At 42.8% G+C, this 17943-nt stretch overlaps 2 protein-coding genes across 2 annotated transcripts; both read right to left on the bottom strand.

Moving 5' to 3' along the window:
* Nucleotides 1–1749: 1749 nt before the first annotated feature.
* Nucleotides 1750–3191, bottom strand: LOC109624790 (uncharacterized). Its single transcript, XM_020079709.2, has 2 exons — nucleotides 2880–3191; nucleotides 1750–2656 (listed from the first exon to the last, which is right to left on the bottom strand). The coding sequence occupies exons 1-2, from the start codon at nucleotides 3040–3042 to the stop codon at nucleotides 1965–1967; spliced, it is 855 nt and encodes a 284-aa protein (XP_019935268.2). The 5' UTR covers nucleotides 3043–3191; the 3' UTR covers nucleotides 1750–1964.
* Nucleotides 3192–6849: 3658 nt separating this feature from the next.
* sh3bgrl (SH3 domain binding glutamate-rich protein like) lies at nucleotides 6850–17831 on the bottom strand. Its single transcript, XM_020088091.2, has 4 exons — nucleotides 17439–17831; nucleotides 9889–10074; nucleotides 8162–8242; nucleotides 6850–7777 (listed from the first exon to the last, which is right to left on the bottom strand). Exons 1-4 carry the CDS (start codon nucleotides 17481–17483, stop codon nucleotides 7742–7744), a joined length of 348 nt encoding a protein of 115 aa, XP_019943650.1. The 5' UTR covers nucleotides 17484–17831; the 3' UTR covers nucleotides 6850–7741.
* Nucleotides 17832–17943: the final 112 nt, after the last annotated feature.

Here is a 17943-nt window from a genome sequence, read left to right as displayed (position 1 = left end):
TAAGTACAGTTTCACATTGCTCCAGAGCTGCTGAAAAGGGCAGTCAGTGGCTCAGGATTTCATTGCTGAACCCTCTGGAGACTTTGGGGCCCATCAGCGAAACCTTGAAGAAAGAGGGCACCCACTTGATAACCCAGAAAGGTGCCATCACTCACTTGACCATCCCGCAGAGTCCAAGTAGCAGGTCTTATTTATGCAACAAGGGATATTTACATCTAGTCCCAAAAAGAGAACTCATGGATCTTGATGAAAGAAATCAGGCATGTTTGGGGAAATGAAACAGTATATATGAGTGTGTGCAATTTGGTCAAAGACCAATTAAAAATCTGGATCTAGTAAATTTCAATGTGGTTTCATAAGGTGATTGGAAAGCCTTGGCAGATGTATACCTGCAGTGTTCAGGTGAGGGAGCTGGGCTCTTTGTTTAGGTTAAACATCTCCCAAGAATTTAACTTATTCCTATTTCTTTTTCTTTGTATTAAGTTTTTATATTATCAGCACCATCCTCTCTAGTCTGATAATTACAGATGTCCATCTTTTTGCGCAGATTAATGAATTGGCTCAGGTTTGCCACGTGTGTCAGTGCACGTTAATGGATCACCAAATCCCTCGCTACGTGTGCTCTGAGAGGCCAAATATGAGGCGCTGTGCCTCGCACTTCACAAATCAACCTCAAGCAGGCAGATGCATCATAAATCCACAGGCCTCTGACGGTTCATGTTGGACCTCACTGTAATCTGCAGGTGCCTTTTAAAGAACTGCTGACTCCAAACAGATTCAACATGTCCACATGCTGCAAATAGACCATCTGGGGCCTGTCAGGTTGTGATGCACAGCTCCTCAATTAAGTAGTTTTGCATTTTACAGGAAAGTAAAAAATATAGAATCTAGCTCCTGACTTGCTGTGGACTAGGAGACAGAGTGGGTCGTCCACTAATCAGATGGTTTGTGGTCCAGTCCCCAGAGTGTCATTGGGTAAGACATTGAAACACCAATTGATCCTGAGGGCTGGGCTGACAGTGTGTGAAATATATGTGAATTATCTGTATGAATGTGTGTGTGATAGAGCGAATGCGACTTGGATTATAAGAGGTTAATAATATATAAACAGTCCATCTACCATTTACACAGGGAATATCTCCATCATGAAAATATCAAAATATGAATATTAACCTGTGGTACCATCATGTTGGCTGTAGTTGATCCTTTTAATTTAAATATAATGATCAGTTTGTAGATTTAGAGGTCTGTCATGAAACAGGAAAGATTGAGAGCTGTGATTGAAGGTTGACGTTTTGTTAATTATCGTTTAAAGGTATAAAAAGACATCTACACTGTAATTTCAGATTATAATCAGGTTCCACTCCCACATTTAAGAATTGTTGTATTCTTGTAGCATGTCATGTGGCATTTACATTTGTGCTTTAGCTCATGTTCTATTACAGATCTCCTGCTTCACTGAAACTGAAATACTGCAAAGAGTTGCTGTCGATCTCCATATTTTATGTAACAGCCTGGGTGTGGTTCTGTGTTTCCCGGTTGTGGATGTGTCAGAGCTAAGATCACTGATGATTTAATGTTTCTCTCATTGAGTGGGTTTACAACACTGGATTTATACTTTGCTCTGTTATATTTCCTACCTAACACGTGCCCACTGTAAATGTCAGCAAAATAAATTCTCATGAACTACAGGTAAAGTTACCGTGGTGTAGTGCAGCAATTCAACAGCAGGTGGCATATGAGAGCAGGTCATGTTGAGGCATAATTTTTATCAAGCAAGTAAACAAAGACGAGGTAGATACAGGAGCAGGAAATCAAAAATGCAAATTTTTTACTGATCTGTGTCATTCTACAATCTGCTGATATGAATATGATATGTGATTGTGAATAACAGAATCAACAATAGAAAGATAGAGCAATAGCGAGGATTACATTTAATTTTGCAGGATGGGTTCCTTCTCGTTTCATTTCAGATGAGTATTGTAACTCTCTGAAATCCTCAGCACAGGGGAGCTGAAGTTAGACGAGTAGGGAACTAAGTTCTGGGTGCTCAGATAACTGATCTTCTTTTCCGCTCCTCCTCCTGGTCCTTCCTCCAGACTGACCTCCAGTGAGTCGGGGCCCTGCAGCGGCAGCACTAGGCCGTGCAGGAGGCTGTTCTCCAGGTACGAGTTGCATCGAGCCATGTTGTCGGTCAGGTGCTGCATGTACACCTCCTCCAGCTGTTTCTCCAGCAGCCCATTCAAAATCGAGTTTGACATGGGCTCCAAGCCAGATCCAGGCAGACCCAGGCTTACGTTCACATTGGCCCCCATGACCAGATATCCTTGGTCTGGTACGGATAAAACAGGCTCCCTCTGCGGCTCCTGCTGGGCCGCCCACTCTGCGTGATGTTGAACTTCAGAGGCAGGTGGGTACAAACCATGCTGGGCGATAACAGCTCTTACCGGGTTGTGCGAGATGCGGCCTGAGTCGGCCACCTGTAGGTCTGGATACTGTTGCAGCAGGCTACAGTCGTCGATGCAAACTGGGAAGTCCTGGTCCTGGTCCAGGGTGAGGGTAGGTGGAAAGCCAGGGATTGAGAGGCCTATGGGGTCTGGAGGCCCCACTCTCAGTCCCTGTGGTTGGTTGGAGTCTAACTCTTCCTGAATTGGACCTGGTTACACAAAATAAACTGGTCAATTTGATGTTCTCAGTTTATGTCGGTTTGGTTTAACATTTTTGTTAATGTGGTATGAACGCATTACAAAGATAAGACAAAAAAAAGAACATTTAAGTAAAGGGGAAGCAGACAGTGTAAAATTAGAACATAAAACCAGTATGCTAAGTTTGACTTTTCACTTTGTTTATATGTTAGAACAGTAAAGGAAGCTGTTTACCTGCTTCGGTTGAATATGAAAGTGAATCTGTAGAGTCAGAGCTGGTGAGAATACAGCTGACCTGATCCGCACCATGTGTCTGCGTGTTGTGTGGTTTAGAAGCAGAGGCAAGCTTCTTCTCCTCCCTGTAATGCTGAACTCTGAGAAAACCTTCGGCCAACATGGCACAGATGTGTCTTCTTCAATGTCGTTCCTTTCGATTCGTCTGGTTGTCAGTCTGAAGCACTCATGACATACTGTGATAGTGTGTGTGTGTGTATGATTCTAAAGGTCCTTTTAGCTTGTTTCACTTCTGCAACTGAGAAGTGCCCCCTCCACATACTTCCTTTATCTGCAACTGGACAGCAATGTCTCACACTCACATGCTGAGAAAAGTTCCTACACTGAAAAAAGCACATTTCCAAGGACTTGTTTTTTTTTACCTTTGTACTAAACTAAATGGCAGTAGTATTGAGATACTTTACTTAGATAAAACCCAATTCAACATTGTCAACATAATTGTAAAAATCTGATATTTAAAATCCTAAACAAGTAACAGTTCAAGTATTATTAGAGCAGTGGTGAACACTGTCGGATCACAGCAAGATTGCTCTGGGTTTGGTTCCCCTTCCTCCCACAATCCAAACACATGCAGATTTGGGTGAGGTGAACTTGAAGCTTGTTGTGTGTGGTCGTTTATCTTTGTATGTTGGCCCTGTGATATACTGGTGACCTGACTGCGGAGTACCCCGCCTCTCGCCCAATGTCGGATGGGATTGGCTCCAGCTCCCAGAGACCCTTGAACAATAACCAATATAGATAATGGATGGATGGATAGGTATTGTCGTATACTCAAAATACAAAAGTTTAAATACTTGTTTGCCTTTATTATTGGATGTTTGTACAGATATTTCATTGTGTAAGTCACAGTTTAGATTAACGATTCAAAGATTTTTATTGTCAAATACACACGAGAACACACATTCCCCTGTGAATTGAAATTCTTGTGCTGTCCTTTCTGGAATGCCAGCCGACCAAAATTTACATTAAAATACAATATTTACATAAAATACAATAAGAATATGAAACATGTTTAAAAGTAAGGCAGAAACAAGGCTAATGAGGTGAATAAGGTGAGGATTTTGCAAAACTGAGCAGTGCAAATTGAACATTCACAGTGAAAAATTTAATAAAATGTATACAATATAAATGTAAACAGTACAAATGGAATACTTTATGTTAAAGTGCAGACCAGGTTGCAGAGGTAGGTTATAGACTCCTGTCAGCTGTTTAGGAGTCTAATGGCAGTGGGGAAGAAAGAGTTTTTGAGTCTGGTGGTCCTACATTTAGCACTTCTTTACCTCCTGCCTGAGGGTAGAAGTGTGAACAGCCCAAGTTGGGGGTGGGTGGGGTCTTTAAGAATGGAGGCAGCTCTCCTGTGAACCCTGCGGTGGTAAATGCTCTGCAGAGAGGGCAGTGAGGTCTTGATGATTTTTTCTGCTGTCCTCACCACTCTCTGCAGGCGTTTGCGGTCCATAGTAGAAGTGCTGCCGTACCACGCTGCAATGCAGCTGGTCAATATGCTCTCGATGATGCAGCTGTAGAAGTTGCTGAGGATCTTAGGATTCATCCCAAACTTCCTCAGCCTCCTCAGTAAGTACAGCCGCTGTTGAGCCTTCTTCACCAGCTGTGTGGTGTTTAATGTCCAGGTGAGGTCCTCGCTGAAGTGGACCCCGAGGTATTTAAAGCTATTCACCCTCTCAACTTCAAGCTCCCGGATGAAAAGGGGTTGATGAGGTCACCTCTCCTTCCTCATGTCCACTATCAGCTCCTTGGTCTTGTTAGTGTTGAGGGTGTGGTTGTTATCCTCGCACCATGACACCAGACTGGCCACCTCCCTCCTGTAGGCCACTTCCTGTCCCCTAGTGATGCGTCCTATCACTGCGGTGTCATCCGCAAACTTCAGGACGATGTTGTCTTTGTGGGAGGCGACACAGTCGTGGGTGAACAGGGTGTAGAGGATGGGGCTGAGGACACACCCCTGTGGGGTGCCGATGTTGGTGATAATACTGGCTGAAGTCCTATTTCCAATCCTGACAGACTGAGGCCTGCCAGTCAGAAAGTCAAACAGCCAGTCACAGAGGGTGGGGTGCAGACCGAGTGTGGAGAGTGTATGGATGAGTCTGTTGGGGACAACCATGTTGAAAGCGGAGCTGTAGTCGACAAAGAGCATCCTTATGTAGGAGTCCTTGTTTTCTAGGTGGGAGAGGGAGTAGTGGAGGGCAGCAGCTGTGGCGTCCTGTTGGGCCTGTAGGCATACTGCTGGGGATCCAGGGTGTCCGGTATGCTGCTCTGGATGTGGGCCAGCACCGCTCTCTCAAAGCACTTTGTGATGATTGGAGTGAGTGCTACTGGCCTGTAGTCATTCAGGCAGGTGGGTGGGCTCTTTTTGGGAGGGGGATAATGGTTGTGGTCTTAAAGCAGGTGGGGACGGTGCTCAGGCTGAGGGAAAGGTTGAAGATGGAGGTGAGAATATCAGTCAGCTCATTTGCACATGCTCTCAGGGCACGTCTAGGGATGTTGTCTGGCCCTGCTGCCTTGCGGGGGTTGATCTTCCTGAGAGCTCTGTGTACCTGGCCTGATGAGCCTGTTGGTGGAGGGGAGGGGGGTTGGGTGATCCAGGTGTGTGTGTGCCTCTCTGTGCTGGAGCTGGAGGTCTCGAAGCGGGTGTAGAAGGTGTTGAGGTCGTCTGGTAGGCTGTCTGTGGAGCTGATGGTGCTGGTGGTGGTCCCGTAGTCTGTGATGTGCTGTAGGCCTTGCCACATCCGCCCGGAGTCAGCAGTGGAGTAGAAGCCATCCAGCTTCTCTCTGTACTGCCTCTTTGCCGCTGTGATGGCTTTTCTCAGTCAGTACTTTGCAGCTTTGTACACTCTGATTGCCTGATCTGAATGCAGTAGAGCGAGCACACAGCAGCTGACGTACCTGACTGTTACCTGATGTACCGTACTGTTAAAAACTAGTTAAACTGGAGCTAGTTTTACTATTTTATTTAGTGTTGAGCAAATTATTGGTGTCAAACCTGGGGTTATGCCCCATATCAGGTGTCATGAGACTATTGACAGATAGTCAAGTAGAAAACAAACCTTTTCTCTTATCTTTGCTTTTGCTGTGAAATTTTTGAGAGTTTTAATTTAATTTAATTTTGGGCCTGAAAAAAACACGTGAAAAGTGTAAAGTGGACAGAACTCTTTCGTGCAGTTTACATGTTTTTTCTATGTTTTTGGGTTTTCTAATTGCACTCACACCAACTAAAGACATGTAGGTGACTCTAAATAGCCTGTGGGTGTCAAAATGAGGATTAATGGTTGTTGTTGTTTGTCTCTGCATGTCAGCTTTGGGATGCACTCTAGCAATCTGTCCAGGGTGTACCCCATCTCTCGACCAATGTCAGCTGGGATTAGCTCCAGCTACCGCACAACCCCCCAAGGATATGCGGTATAGATAATAGATGGAAGTCTAACCTGCACACTGCAATCTAAGCTCTGATTAATTCCTATAGCAACATTTTGACCTGTTGCAGATTTTCCTCCTGTATATGGGAGTCACCATTGTTACTCTGGAAACTTAAAACCATCTATTGTATATAAAGAATAACAGTTTATTATGAGTAGGCTGAATTAATAAAAAAAATATTCAACTGTATCTTTATTAGGTGCAGCAGTTAGTGCTGACGCCTCACAGCAAGAAGGTTCCCAGTTCAAATCACAGTTTGGCCAGGATCCAAAGACAGAGATAGGGGTTTAAGTGAGAATGGTTGTTTGTCTCAGTGTGTAGGTCCTGCCTTTCTGATGGTCTGTCAAGGGCCTCTCGTCCAATGGAATTGGCTCCAGCTCCCACTGCAACCCCTCCAGAAAAAGCAGTATGGAACATGGGTGTATGGGTGGATTCTTTGTTATTTAATAACTTACTAATAAGAAGAAGCATCCAGAGCTTGCAGTCTTATTTCTGTTTTATTTTAGGGAAGATACCAACTTATGTAAAACAGGGAATTTATAAAACAATTCAAAACAAAATGCCACAAGCGAAATGCAAAAACGATCTGAGTCCTATAAGCAACAAACACAGCAAATAAAAAAACTTTCACTTTCACACCCCTCTGTGTTTGCATACATTTTGGCATGTTTAATAATTTTCAAACATATATCATCTTGTAGAAAAATGTTTGCTATTAAAACAGCATTAAGACAATATAAAGTAAATAAAAACACTGGGAATGGGATTGTAATAGCTAACTCCAAAGGAAGGTGCTGCGGGTTTTGGTGACAACATGAGTGGTGGGTGAGGAGCACAACATTTGACTCAATGTTTTCCAGAATTCAACAAATAAGACTTGTGCTTGGTTAAACCTGCTGAGTTGCACATATGACAATGGTGTCAACATGGATGACATTCTGTTTTAGGCCAAACAATGTGTTTTCAAGGTGGGCCCTTTTTTTTTAGTCCAATGATGTGTTCTCAGACAGGAAGCTACACATTCATGCTAATGGTTGATTGACATGCCATTAGGCCGAGAAGGCTTAGCAGGCTGAGGTTAGTGGAGGACGCAGAGCTGTTTTTAGATACCCATGATGCTCTGGTGTAGTACCTCCTTTCACTACAGCTGACAAGGCACAGCTGAACACAAATTAATAATAGAAAAAAAAACTATCTGGAAGAAACCATCGAACATCAACATATTTATAAGCTAAGTGAAATGTTGCTTCTTTTTTTCATTTCCTGGATCTTTTCCAGGTGAGTCCGGGTCCAGGTCTGGTTCCAGGTCTGGTTCCAGGTCTGGGTCCAGGTCTTAGCCTGAGGTCTCAGGTAGAAACAGTGTAAAGCTGCTACTGCTGGGCTTTCTTCAAAAGAGCCTCCGCCTCCTGGAGAGCGACAGAGAGGGAGAACGGATGACAAGAGGGACAGAGAAGTTTATATTAAAATGGAGGATATTGGTTTATATATCCCCTGCCACCACTCAAAGGAAAACCCCACTGTTTCTATGGTAACTGGCACACCTCCCTGCAGTTCATGTTAAGACAGAGAGGAGGCACCAGTGTGCAGGAGTAAGAGGAAAAGGGGTAGAGTCCTGCTTGGCCTTAGATTATTATGAACAGATGTATTATGTAATGTGTGTGTTTTCTGCGTAGAAATCACACTGCGTTGATAAATATATATTCAGGCACCGTTTTTACAGGAAACATGGTTGAGCTTCAGGAATGCAGTTCATTCAAAGGACAGTGATGTGTTTGTGTTTATAAGCCCACCTTAGAGCCCGGGGGAGCAGTGAGACCCAGAAAGGCATACACAGCGTTGTCCTCTCTTGCATCGAAGAAGGCCTCATAGTTCTGAGGAGAGGGAGACAAAGAGAGAGACGATTAGACATGGATCGATCAGCGGATCAGCTGTCTTAACTGTAAAATAGACTCTGGAGCAGCACCCGAGGGCGACAGTCCGAGCAGCAAATGCCACAAGTCTGTGAGGAACAGTCGTGGTTCTGTTATTTGTGCAAGGACAGGCCTCAGTAGTCAGCCTGATAGCAGGGTATTGTCTTTGAGAGTAAAACCCAGAATAAACAAACTAACACATTCACCCGTTTATTGTTCTGTTGCATTTCCTCACTCCTCTCATTCCTTGCTTCTCTCCTTTTTCTCTCCCACACACACATACCAGTACACACACACACAGGTTTCTCAAAAAGGGACACCACAGCGACAAGTGCCCTGGGAAATGCTCTTCTGTTTGTCTGTGACATTCAATACAGCCCATCCTGCATGTGCGACTTGACTTCCAGCTGTCCATTAGCTGCACAGCATGATCACTCAGGCTAAAGACCCTGTGTCTAATGGCAGTGAGACAGGACAAAACATCAGGGTACATGGTGGAGTATATCTGAGCAGGGCCATCACCAGGATTTTGGAATGTCCAAAAATCCGCCTTTGCAATCTCATAGCACGTTTAGTTCAAATATAATGTGTGATTTTTCAGTTCTGTAAATTGTTTCTCTTCAAATGATGGTTTAAAGGAACAGTTTGACATTTTTTAATACGCTTTCTCCCTTATATCTGTTCATTATATATGAACCTAAGTAAGCTGACAGTAAGCTTGGCTTAGCACAGAAACTTGAATCAGGGGGAAACAGCCCCAATAAAACAAATTTACACATTTAATTGACTTTTAAGGGGTTTACCTGTTTTTTCTGCTTCGGATTTTTGTGAAGATCAGAGAAATGAGATATATGTCATAAGCTTTAGGCAGATTTTTTTAGCTTTACACAGGCCCAGCTTAGCCATTTTCTGTTTCCAGTCTGTATGTCAAGCTAAGCTAACCAGCTTCATGTTCACTAGATAAAATGATATTGATCATTGCAAACTGTTGAACTATTCCTTTAATTTTGGTGAGCTGAGACCTTGGTACTGAAAATAAAAAATAATATTAGACAAATGGCAGCTTCCTCATAATTAAATTAACTTGCTGACGTTGTCATCATCAAATTACAGCTAACATGGTAGCCAACATTTTTTTTCAGTCTGGGCATCCTGAGTCCCAGCTAATATCTGTGAAACAAAGAATTGTCATGTTTTTAAGCATTCTCAACCAAACTGTCACCTCAGATGAAATAATCATTTTAATATGACACAAATGTTCAGTGTCAGATTGGTGAGAGTGGTTAATTGGGGCCATAAAAATAAAAACATTGAGCTAACAGGAGCTGAAAGAGTCGAGGCGGGGGAGCTGTAGACTCAGGTAATAAGTCTCTGAGGATTCTTCACTATGAGCGACACTTAACATTAAACTGTTATTTGATCTGTTATTAATGTAAAAAACATTAATTAGTGCAGCTTTTTACATATCAAATCTAAAAGCAGATTCAGCATTCAGAACCCACCATGCATTATTTGTGTGTACTGAGGACACACTCCAGCTCTGTAGGAGAAGTATGGTAATTACACTCATTTGCAAACATTTCAGGGCATATGTCTGTGTCTCTCACCCCGCAATATTTGCTTTCATTAAATATCTGTGGGGGCAGAGGGTTCCCCGTCGCTGGCCTGGACTCCTCCGGGATATTCTCTCTCATCCACTTCCTGTTGGCCTCGTTGGCCGCGATGTCACACTCCTCGAAAACGATCTTATTGGCCGACAGGAAGCCCATCACATCCTGCTGCTGCTTTTTGATCTGCGTGCAGGGGGAGATGAGGGAAAGAGTCAGTTAGACATGTGTTAACTTGAGGAAACATAAGGGTTCAGCGTGCTGCCATCAGTCTGCTGCAACAATAAGGACACTCTGCCTCTCCGCTGTGAGTAATACCACCACAGAGCATCGCAGTCTGCGCTGTTACTAAGTTACCGCTCATTTGCTGACAAGTGAATGAAGTGGTATAAGAGTACTGAAGAGGGTGAACTCAGGCAAAGCTAGGCAGGGACAGACTGTGTTATATCTGGAGGAAAAAATGTCAGATAGTGAGGAAGACGGCCACTCCCAAGACTCAACTCCAACATACTCTCCATAGTTTAAAATGGAACCATTTCATATTGTGATACGCAGCATACTTTTAATTTAATGGCACAGTGTGTAGAATTTAGTAATATCGAGTGCTGATATTGCATTGGATTAAGCTGCAACACTGTTTACCCCTGAAACTCCAAAAGTGCTCAAACACTTCACTGAGTGAATTTACATTTTTCTGTGAACCCTGAAATGCCTCCATCTATAAGGAAGTGCATGTGTGATTCAGTGTATGAAACTGTGGTCCAATGAGCTCTCAGTGGGTGTGTTTCACAGAGGAGGATGTCCCTACAAGGCCTGACGGAAACAAGCGCTCCTCTGGGACTCGAGAGGAGGTAACTGGTCAAACACGAGCCAAATAAGGCCTGTTGCAAGGGGACACACTCGACCAGCTTGTGCTTCACCACACACACACTTGCTTAAAAAATCTAACTGAGCCAACTTCATAGCACAAACATATGTGAAATAGTGGATTTATTCTCTTCCTGTCAGTCCAGACGAGTCCCAAGAGGGCTTCACTCAACTTTATGGTTTTGCAGACAGGACAGGTGGATTATTTAACAGACATCTGCTGAAACATGGAAATGAGGGAGCTGGAAGATTAGCAGTGGCACAGTTTGAATCATTTGACGGTAGTTACACTCCCGAGGCCAAAGTCCTAAAAACAAGCTCCCTCCCCACCTGCTTGGGACAAAGCAGCCGAGTGGAACGCTACGAGCTCTCACTCACTTCAACTCTCTCTGTCTCTCCAAACACACACAAAGACGAGCCTCTCTCTGATGGAAAGATGCGCTCGGGATCCTCTAGACACATACTCCACATCTTGTTGCTTCTTTGATTTGTGCACGGCATTGAACCTGAATTGCTAAAATGACAAGTTATGCATAAAGATCCATAAACTCTCCTGTTTTCCACTTCACTTGTGCCCCCTGACCATTCCCCTAACAAGCCTGCATTGTACTGTTGCCAAGCAAAATTAATTTGTAGGGCAAACTGGCCTCAGGCCATCTGCCCCCAACTGTAATTGCACAGCGAGAGTTCTCAGCTTGGCCCCTTTTAGAACTGTTGCGTTATTCTCTGGTGTCTTGTTGATAATGTTTTTCTCTCTTTTTGAATCGAGAAAAACCAAACTGCCCCTATCGGGTGTGGTTATTAACAACTTCTTTTCTCTTGTTGCCTCACAATACCCTTATCAGTGAGGAAAGCTACTAAATGACTCATCAGTCCATCTAGATAAGACAGAGGGGGAGAGAGAGTTGAGCCTGAGTCAGGCCTGCAGACAGTCAACAGAGAGGACCTGGACTCCTCAACAGGATTTACATAACCCATTGCCAATGTATGCAAATCTAGATAGTGGCTGTGTCTGAAATGACCCCCTCAGTCACTAACCCCTATTCAGAGTTTTTAGCCAGGCTATGCCAGTCGATCCACCACTTGTTGACTAGAAGATCTTAACAGCTATTGAAGATCCCCAGATGATGAATCCTGATGAATCATGGTGATCCGCTGACTCTTCCTTTTGGACCACCAGCTGTTCAGTTTTTACAAATCCTGTCATAATGAGGCTTAGTGAAAGTTCAGTGAGGGAGACTGTCTTCTTGTGCATGCCTTTTAAGTCATATGCACTGTTCCTGCTATCTCTAAAATCTCTAAAATCATTTTTATATAAAGTCTATGGTTCAGTACTGTGATCACTGAGGGACCCACCTCCATCTCCACCTGTGCACCACCTCAGGTCTGGATACACAGCCATCTCCCTTCAAACTGTCCAATCAGAATCCCTTCATGAGGCATTCTACTAGTGTTTAGATTAAACACCAAACTATAGTTCTACTGCCTGCTAGGGTCTTAACACCAAAGTCTATTCTTTGTGTTCATGATAAATTTTATTTGATTCTAATTTACACATTTTCATTTGTTTCTCTATAAGTTTCTGCTGACTGAAATATCTCAACATCTACTGGATAGAATGACACAGAACTCTGCATAAACATTCATGGTTCCCAGACGATGAAGCCAGTGTCTTTAATGAACCCATGACTTTCCTGCACTGACAAACAGAACACTGTCTAACAACTTTAAAACATTACTTCAAATGGTAACAAACTAAGGGAATTCAGTTTTTTAAAGTTCATAATTGTGTCAATATAACTTGGAAACTTTGTGGTTGAACAAATTCAGTTTATTTGCGTGTTACCAATTAATTTTTTTTTTTATGTTGGTCAAATAACTTAATTTGTTCCTTGTAGCACCACTACGAGTGTGACCATGGTTTGCTGCAGATATGTGTGTAACCTTGGTGATCCTCATACTACTGGCATCATCACATCTAGTTTAAAATTCATCCAAAACTTTGGGTGAATTCAAATTTAATATGACAAAAACATGCAAAACTAATGATATTCCCATCAGCCTCTGCTGTACTTTGAGTTGAGTGCAAATTAGCAATGTGCTAAGAATTGTCAACAAATGTTGCCAGGTACATTATCACTTATACTTGACTGATTTCAAAGGTTTCTTCCAGATTTTATTGCACACTACACCAGGGAACACTGTTAACACTGTTTGACACAAACCTGTTCTTTTACAACATAAGTGATTTAGATAAGTCAGTAATGGAACTATCACACATGTATTTTACTCCTGCAACACAATGATCTGCACAGTTTAATTCATTCAAAGAATCATTTCTAGTCCCATTCTGTTTTAAACAGCACAGCACACAAGAACAGATACAAGAGATCAGAGGTGGGTTTAATTGAACTCACCTATTGTTGCACTGCATTTTTGATCTAATCTAGAACCTGTGTAAACTGTGGCAAAGGAAAATGTACCATGTGGTGTTTTGTTTATGTTCCACATGATCATCCTAGTCATTTGACAGTGTGGCAGCAGGGCACTGAGATTACATTCAGACCGGATCAATCCCAGAAAAGGGTCAGAACTCTGGCATCATCAGGCAGACATTGATTAGAGGCACTGTATCCACAGTACGGGCTCAGATCAATACAGTGGGAACTGATTGTGGTTGAGAGTGATTCACTCACATGTAAAGGAAAACAATGTTTAAATGTTTTAGATAATGTAAGATTAAATGACCTAGTCCCCCATTAGAATTTGGAAAAAACACTCTCTGAACCAGATCACTCCCAGCTCTTTGTGACTGTGAGAGATAAAAACTTTTTGTCTTGTACTGGAAGTTAAGCAGCAACAGTAGCCTCAGCATTACAAAATCATTACAACAGAGTCTTACACTGCTGCTCTGGCTGGGTTCCCTCACTGCAGCCCTAAGTTGAAACAACAGCAAAAGGCCAAAAACCTGACTTCTTGTACAAACCACCTGACTCACTGCCAACTTGAGACCATAAATGTCAAACAGACAGTGAAGACCGCCCAGTGAATCTGAGATTTACTGAGGAGAAGAAGACCTGAGACTTGAAGGTACGCACAGATAAAATGTTGATACACAATCTCACACAGATTGTTATCAAGCTATTGCTAAGTCTTGTTGCATTTACTGTGGCAATGAGAAAACTGTACAATATGGCTGCAGGCAGTAAATGTGCTGTTTTCACACAAAGAGTCTCAGCAAGTCCATTTTGGCTAGTGGTCTAGTCAAGAGAAACGGCTGTGTGTGTGTGTTTGTGTGTGTACAAGTGTGTGTGCGTGTGTGTGTGTGTGTGTGTGTGTGTGTGTGTGTGTGTGTGTGTGTGTTGTTGAGGTATTACCTATATAGTTGCATTATAGGGACTTGTCTCCCTTATGTGGACAAAGAACAAGACCCCATGATGTCATCATTTACATTTTGAGGTGAATACATGTTTTATGTTGAGTGTTGGTCAAGTAATAGTTGAAGAGAAAGTCTAAAGAATGGGATAGACTCTAGAAATAAATTGCCCTTTTAAGGGTTAATTAAGTATTGTGAATCTCTTGGAGAATTAATGTAAGCCTATGTACTTTGTACGTGTCTGTGTGTGTGTGTGTGTGCTTTTTTTTATTTCTTGAGGACCCCATGCAGCATAAACATTGGCCTTGTCAGGACCAGTGTATCTTACGATTGGTTTCGCTGTCCACAATGAATTGAAGTCAATGAAAAGTCCTAATTAGGACAGCTGTGTTAACCTGTGTATAAGTATGTGTGTGTGTGTGTGTGTGTGTATGTGTGAGTGTGTGTGTGTGTTTGCATGTGCAAGTGATCTATTTACATGTGTAATTTAAAATAAATTTTATATTTGCTATTCAAATTTAGCCTGAATGTAACCACAGGACCAAGTGAAATAGGAGAACATGGAACTACTCTCTCAAACGTGAACATACAGATCTCATACGATTGATGTTTAAATGTTTAGTTTCAGCTCAGCTTTATATAAGGATGTATGTATGTAGTATGACCTAATCTTTACGACTATTGGTGGTAAGGTGAGAAGCGTCTCAGGAGAATTGACAACGAGTCACAGCAACCTTTCTTCAGGTGACTCAAACCCTCTGCTTCTCATTACGGTCTGGAAATGTGATGATGTCAGCACTCGCTCAGTTTGCAGGGATACCACCGTCCTTGTTGAATTAGCACGGGTCAGAGGTCAGGAGGGAGAATAAACCGGCAATCAGTGCTTTGCTCAGGAAAACTAACTCTCAATGGCTGTGGCAATAATCCTTTGTCTTTATAGCTTCTGTCCCAAAAGGGTTGATTCCAAAGTATGGAACAAACTTTATATACAGTCTATGGGAATAATGTGAGACTGTAGTTTGGAGTGTTTTACTATAAGCCTGCTATATTCTTCTTCATATCACAGCTTGAAATATAACATACACAAATTAAACACCCAACCTAATCTATTTAGCATACCTGCACATTGCGGAACAAACATGTTCACATAACTTCTTCATTATCTGTTATTACCATACTGTACTTAAAACCTTAACAAAAACATAGCTATAACATTTTGCTGTTATATGATTCATATTCTGCATAAAATCAATGAGAAATAAAAGCTATTAAAGTGCTTGTCCTCAAAATAGAAGTAAAAGTCTTTAGAAAATGGATCAGTCTGACACATCCCTCTGGATCACTTCGCACTGTCTCCTTCACTTCACTGCAGTCGTTACCCAAGTCAAGCTTGAGCTTCAAATGTCGGTTTTGAAATACTCCTTCTTGCCTCCTCTTTTTGGCTCTTGCTCCACTCACATGCTTCACTAGACTGGAGTGATTCATGTCGCAGTGGACACTGGTGGATGGCGGAATGCAAATCACATTGTTGTGTGCGGTCACTGATGAAATCTAACTACAAGCCTGGGGTAGGGCAGAGTTTCAACCCTCACACAACTCCCATACACATTCTCAAGATATTTTAAAATAAATACTGTCCTACGGGGACCAACAGTCAACTCATGAAACCACATTTAAAATTACTAGATCAGGATTTCTATTTGGATCTGCACCAAATCGCACACACTCATAAATTGTTGATTGTTGTCATCAAGATCCATGAATTATTCACTGAGAAATCAAGGAAAACATCCTATCTCACTATGTTATAGAATGTGAAAATATATTTCCTGGATCAGACCCCTGAACCAGCATCCACGACAACATTGAATGGATTCTGTCCTGGACCATACATCCTTCCACCAAGTTTTATGGTTATCCATCTAGTACTTTTGTATAATCCAGACAGACGAACAAACATAGATAAAAAACATGGAGGTTAAGAAATGAGTCAGCATAGTGAAGCTGATCACTATGAAACAGACATGATGCATTAACTGTGCTGGCTCACTTAAATCAGTACACCAGGGCTGATGAAGACTTTAGATGACAATGTGAGCATAAGCACATATCGCCGTCCACCAAACCCAGCGACTCTACTAAAGACAGACCGATGAGGGACAGTGCATTTTCCAAGCCGGGCTCCAGCACGGTGATGGCATCACTGGCTCTAAATTCTGACTTTACAGCAGGCTCCTGTCCTGTAAGGCTGCTGCTGAGTCCTGCTGCAGTTAAATAACTCAGTGCTGTCCAACTGAAAACAACCTCTGTGTTCGATCATTTCCTCTATGCGTGAGCTATGAAAATGAGCTGCTCGAGGGGAGTAAATCATCTGAAATGTGATCTGAACTGCAGGATGTGACAAGTGACTTTAATCTAAGTGACTTCTTAGTAGGGACATGTGTGGATTTTGAAATAAGGCTGTTATTTCTTTGTTATATTCATCAAATGTGCAATATACTACATTTTAATAAGAACCTCAAGTATATAAGAGCCAATGCTTGGATGTTAGAAACACTTTACATCTTAGATTATGTCAAGAATCTTGCAAAAGCCATAAGTAAAACAGGTTTGACTGCAAAAAGCAACACACCAAAGCAAGATTTCAACTTCTACTGTTGCAGAGTAAAATGATATGCTGATCCAGACCTCCAATGAGTCCTAAACAGTGTCTAAGCATTTCTAGTCTGCAGCTGCATAACTGAAAAGAGGCCCTGGAGAATTGCATCACCATCATTCCTCCCCACTCTGGAAGAAACTGGTAATAAAAATGAAGTTGAAGCTGCAGGCTGCAGAACAATGAAGCAAACAGGACTCTAGATCACACCTCCTTTATCAAAAACAAAACCTGTCTGTGCAGGCATCAGTTGACAGGGTGTGGAGAACTTTCAGAACATGTATTGATTTTTAACCACATGCCCTTTCCTGTTTTCAGTCTGGTTCCAGTTGCAGTAACAGTAACTGTCACTTCAGGAAGCAGAGGGAGAAATATGTCCTCTACACGGTTTACCACCTCAGACTTCCGCCCTGCCTGTGTGACAAAGTTTGAAAGGGACACAAGACTTTCAGAGACTCGATTTGTGCATTTGGTGTAGAGAAGGGCAGAGCTGCATGCTTTCTGATGAGTCAGACCAGTCCAGACTGAGAGGCTGACAGTCGGGCGGACATCACTTATTGAGTTCAGTAAAAGTTCAGCCTCCTTTCCGCTGGATGCTGCAGATTAAACCACACAAACATATAGAAACGATGCATCTCTTGTGTCTCTTACCGAGGTGGATCCAGAGGACGATGCTATGTACACTTTGATCACCATGATAAATCCCCGATGCTGACTCGAGTCCGGTTGGTTGGGTGGTTGTCCTCGCCCCTTTGCAGACACTTTGCAGGCTCGGATCGCTCGGTGATGAGACAGGAACACAACAATGACAACAACAGCGAAACTTCACCGAGCTCAGACGCCGTGTGTCAGCTGTAAAGGCAGCGCAGACTATGTGCGTAAACGCTCCGCTTCTCGGCACTGGATGGAGCTTGGCATTCCTCCTCCGCCTCCCCGCCCCTTTTAGTCTCTCCCTCTCTCTCTCGCGCTCTCTCTCAATGTGTGTGTGCGTGGAGAAAGAGCGCACACTTTGAGACACGTACACGCACGCTCACAGAGAGAGAGAGAGAGAGAGAGAGAGAGGCAGTGGGCCTATCATGGTGGCACCTCAGTGAGAGTCTGAATTTTTAGCATCGACCCCATTGTCTTCGCGCCAGACACCCATCCATTGTTCTTC

Source organism: Paralichthys olivaceus, chromosome 9 (genome assembly GCF_024713975.1).
Source record: "Paralichthys olivaceus isolate ysfri-2021 chromosome 9, ASM2471397v2, whole genome shotgun sequence".
NCBI classification, from domain to species: Eukaryota; Metazoa; Chordata; class Actinopteri; order Pleuronectiformes; family Paralichthyidae; genus Paralichthys; species Paralichthys olivaceus.
The sequence above is the reverse complement of the archived record's forward strand: the minus strand, read 5'-3'. Positions and strand labels throughout refer to the sequence as shown.

Bases quoted from the DNA above. Each gene is read 5' to 3' on its own strand.
- LOC109624790 (XM_020079709.2), bottom strand. From the start codon at position 3,042: ATGTTGGCCGAAGGTTTTCTCAGAGTTCAGCATTACAGGGAGGAGAAG. The intron at 2,657-2,879 runs GTAAACAGCTTC...TTGTGTAACCAG, and splicing joins TTCATATTCAACCGAAGCAG to GTCCAATTCAGGAAGAGTTA.
- sh3bgrl (XM_020088091.2), bottom strand. From the start codon at position 17,483: ATGGTGATCAAAGTGTACATAGCATCGTCCTCTGGATCCACCTCG. The intron at 8,243-9,888 runs GTGAGAGACACA...CCCTCTCCTCAG, and splicing joins ATGAAAGCAAATATTGCGGG to AACTATGAGGCCTTCTTCGA. The intron at 7,778-8,161 runs GTGGGCTTATAA...GTCGCTCTCCAG, and splicing joins CTGCTCCCCCGGGCTCTAAG to GAGGCGGAGGCTCTTTTGAA.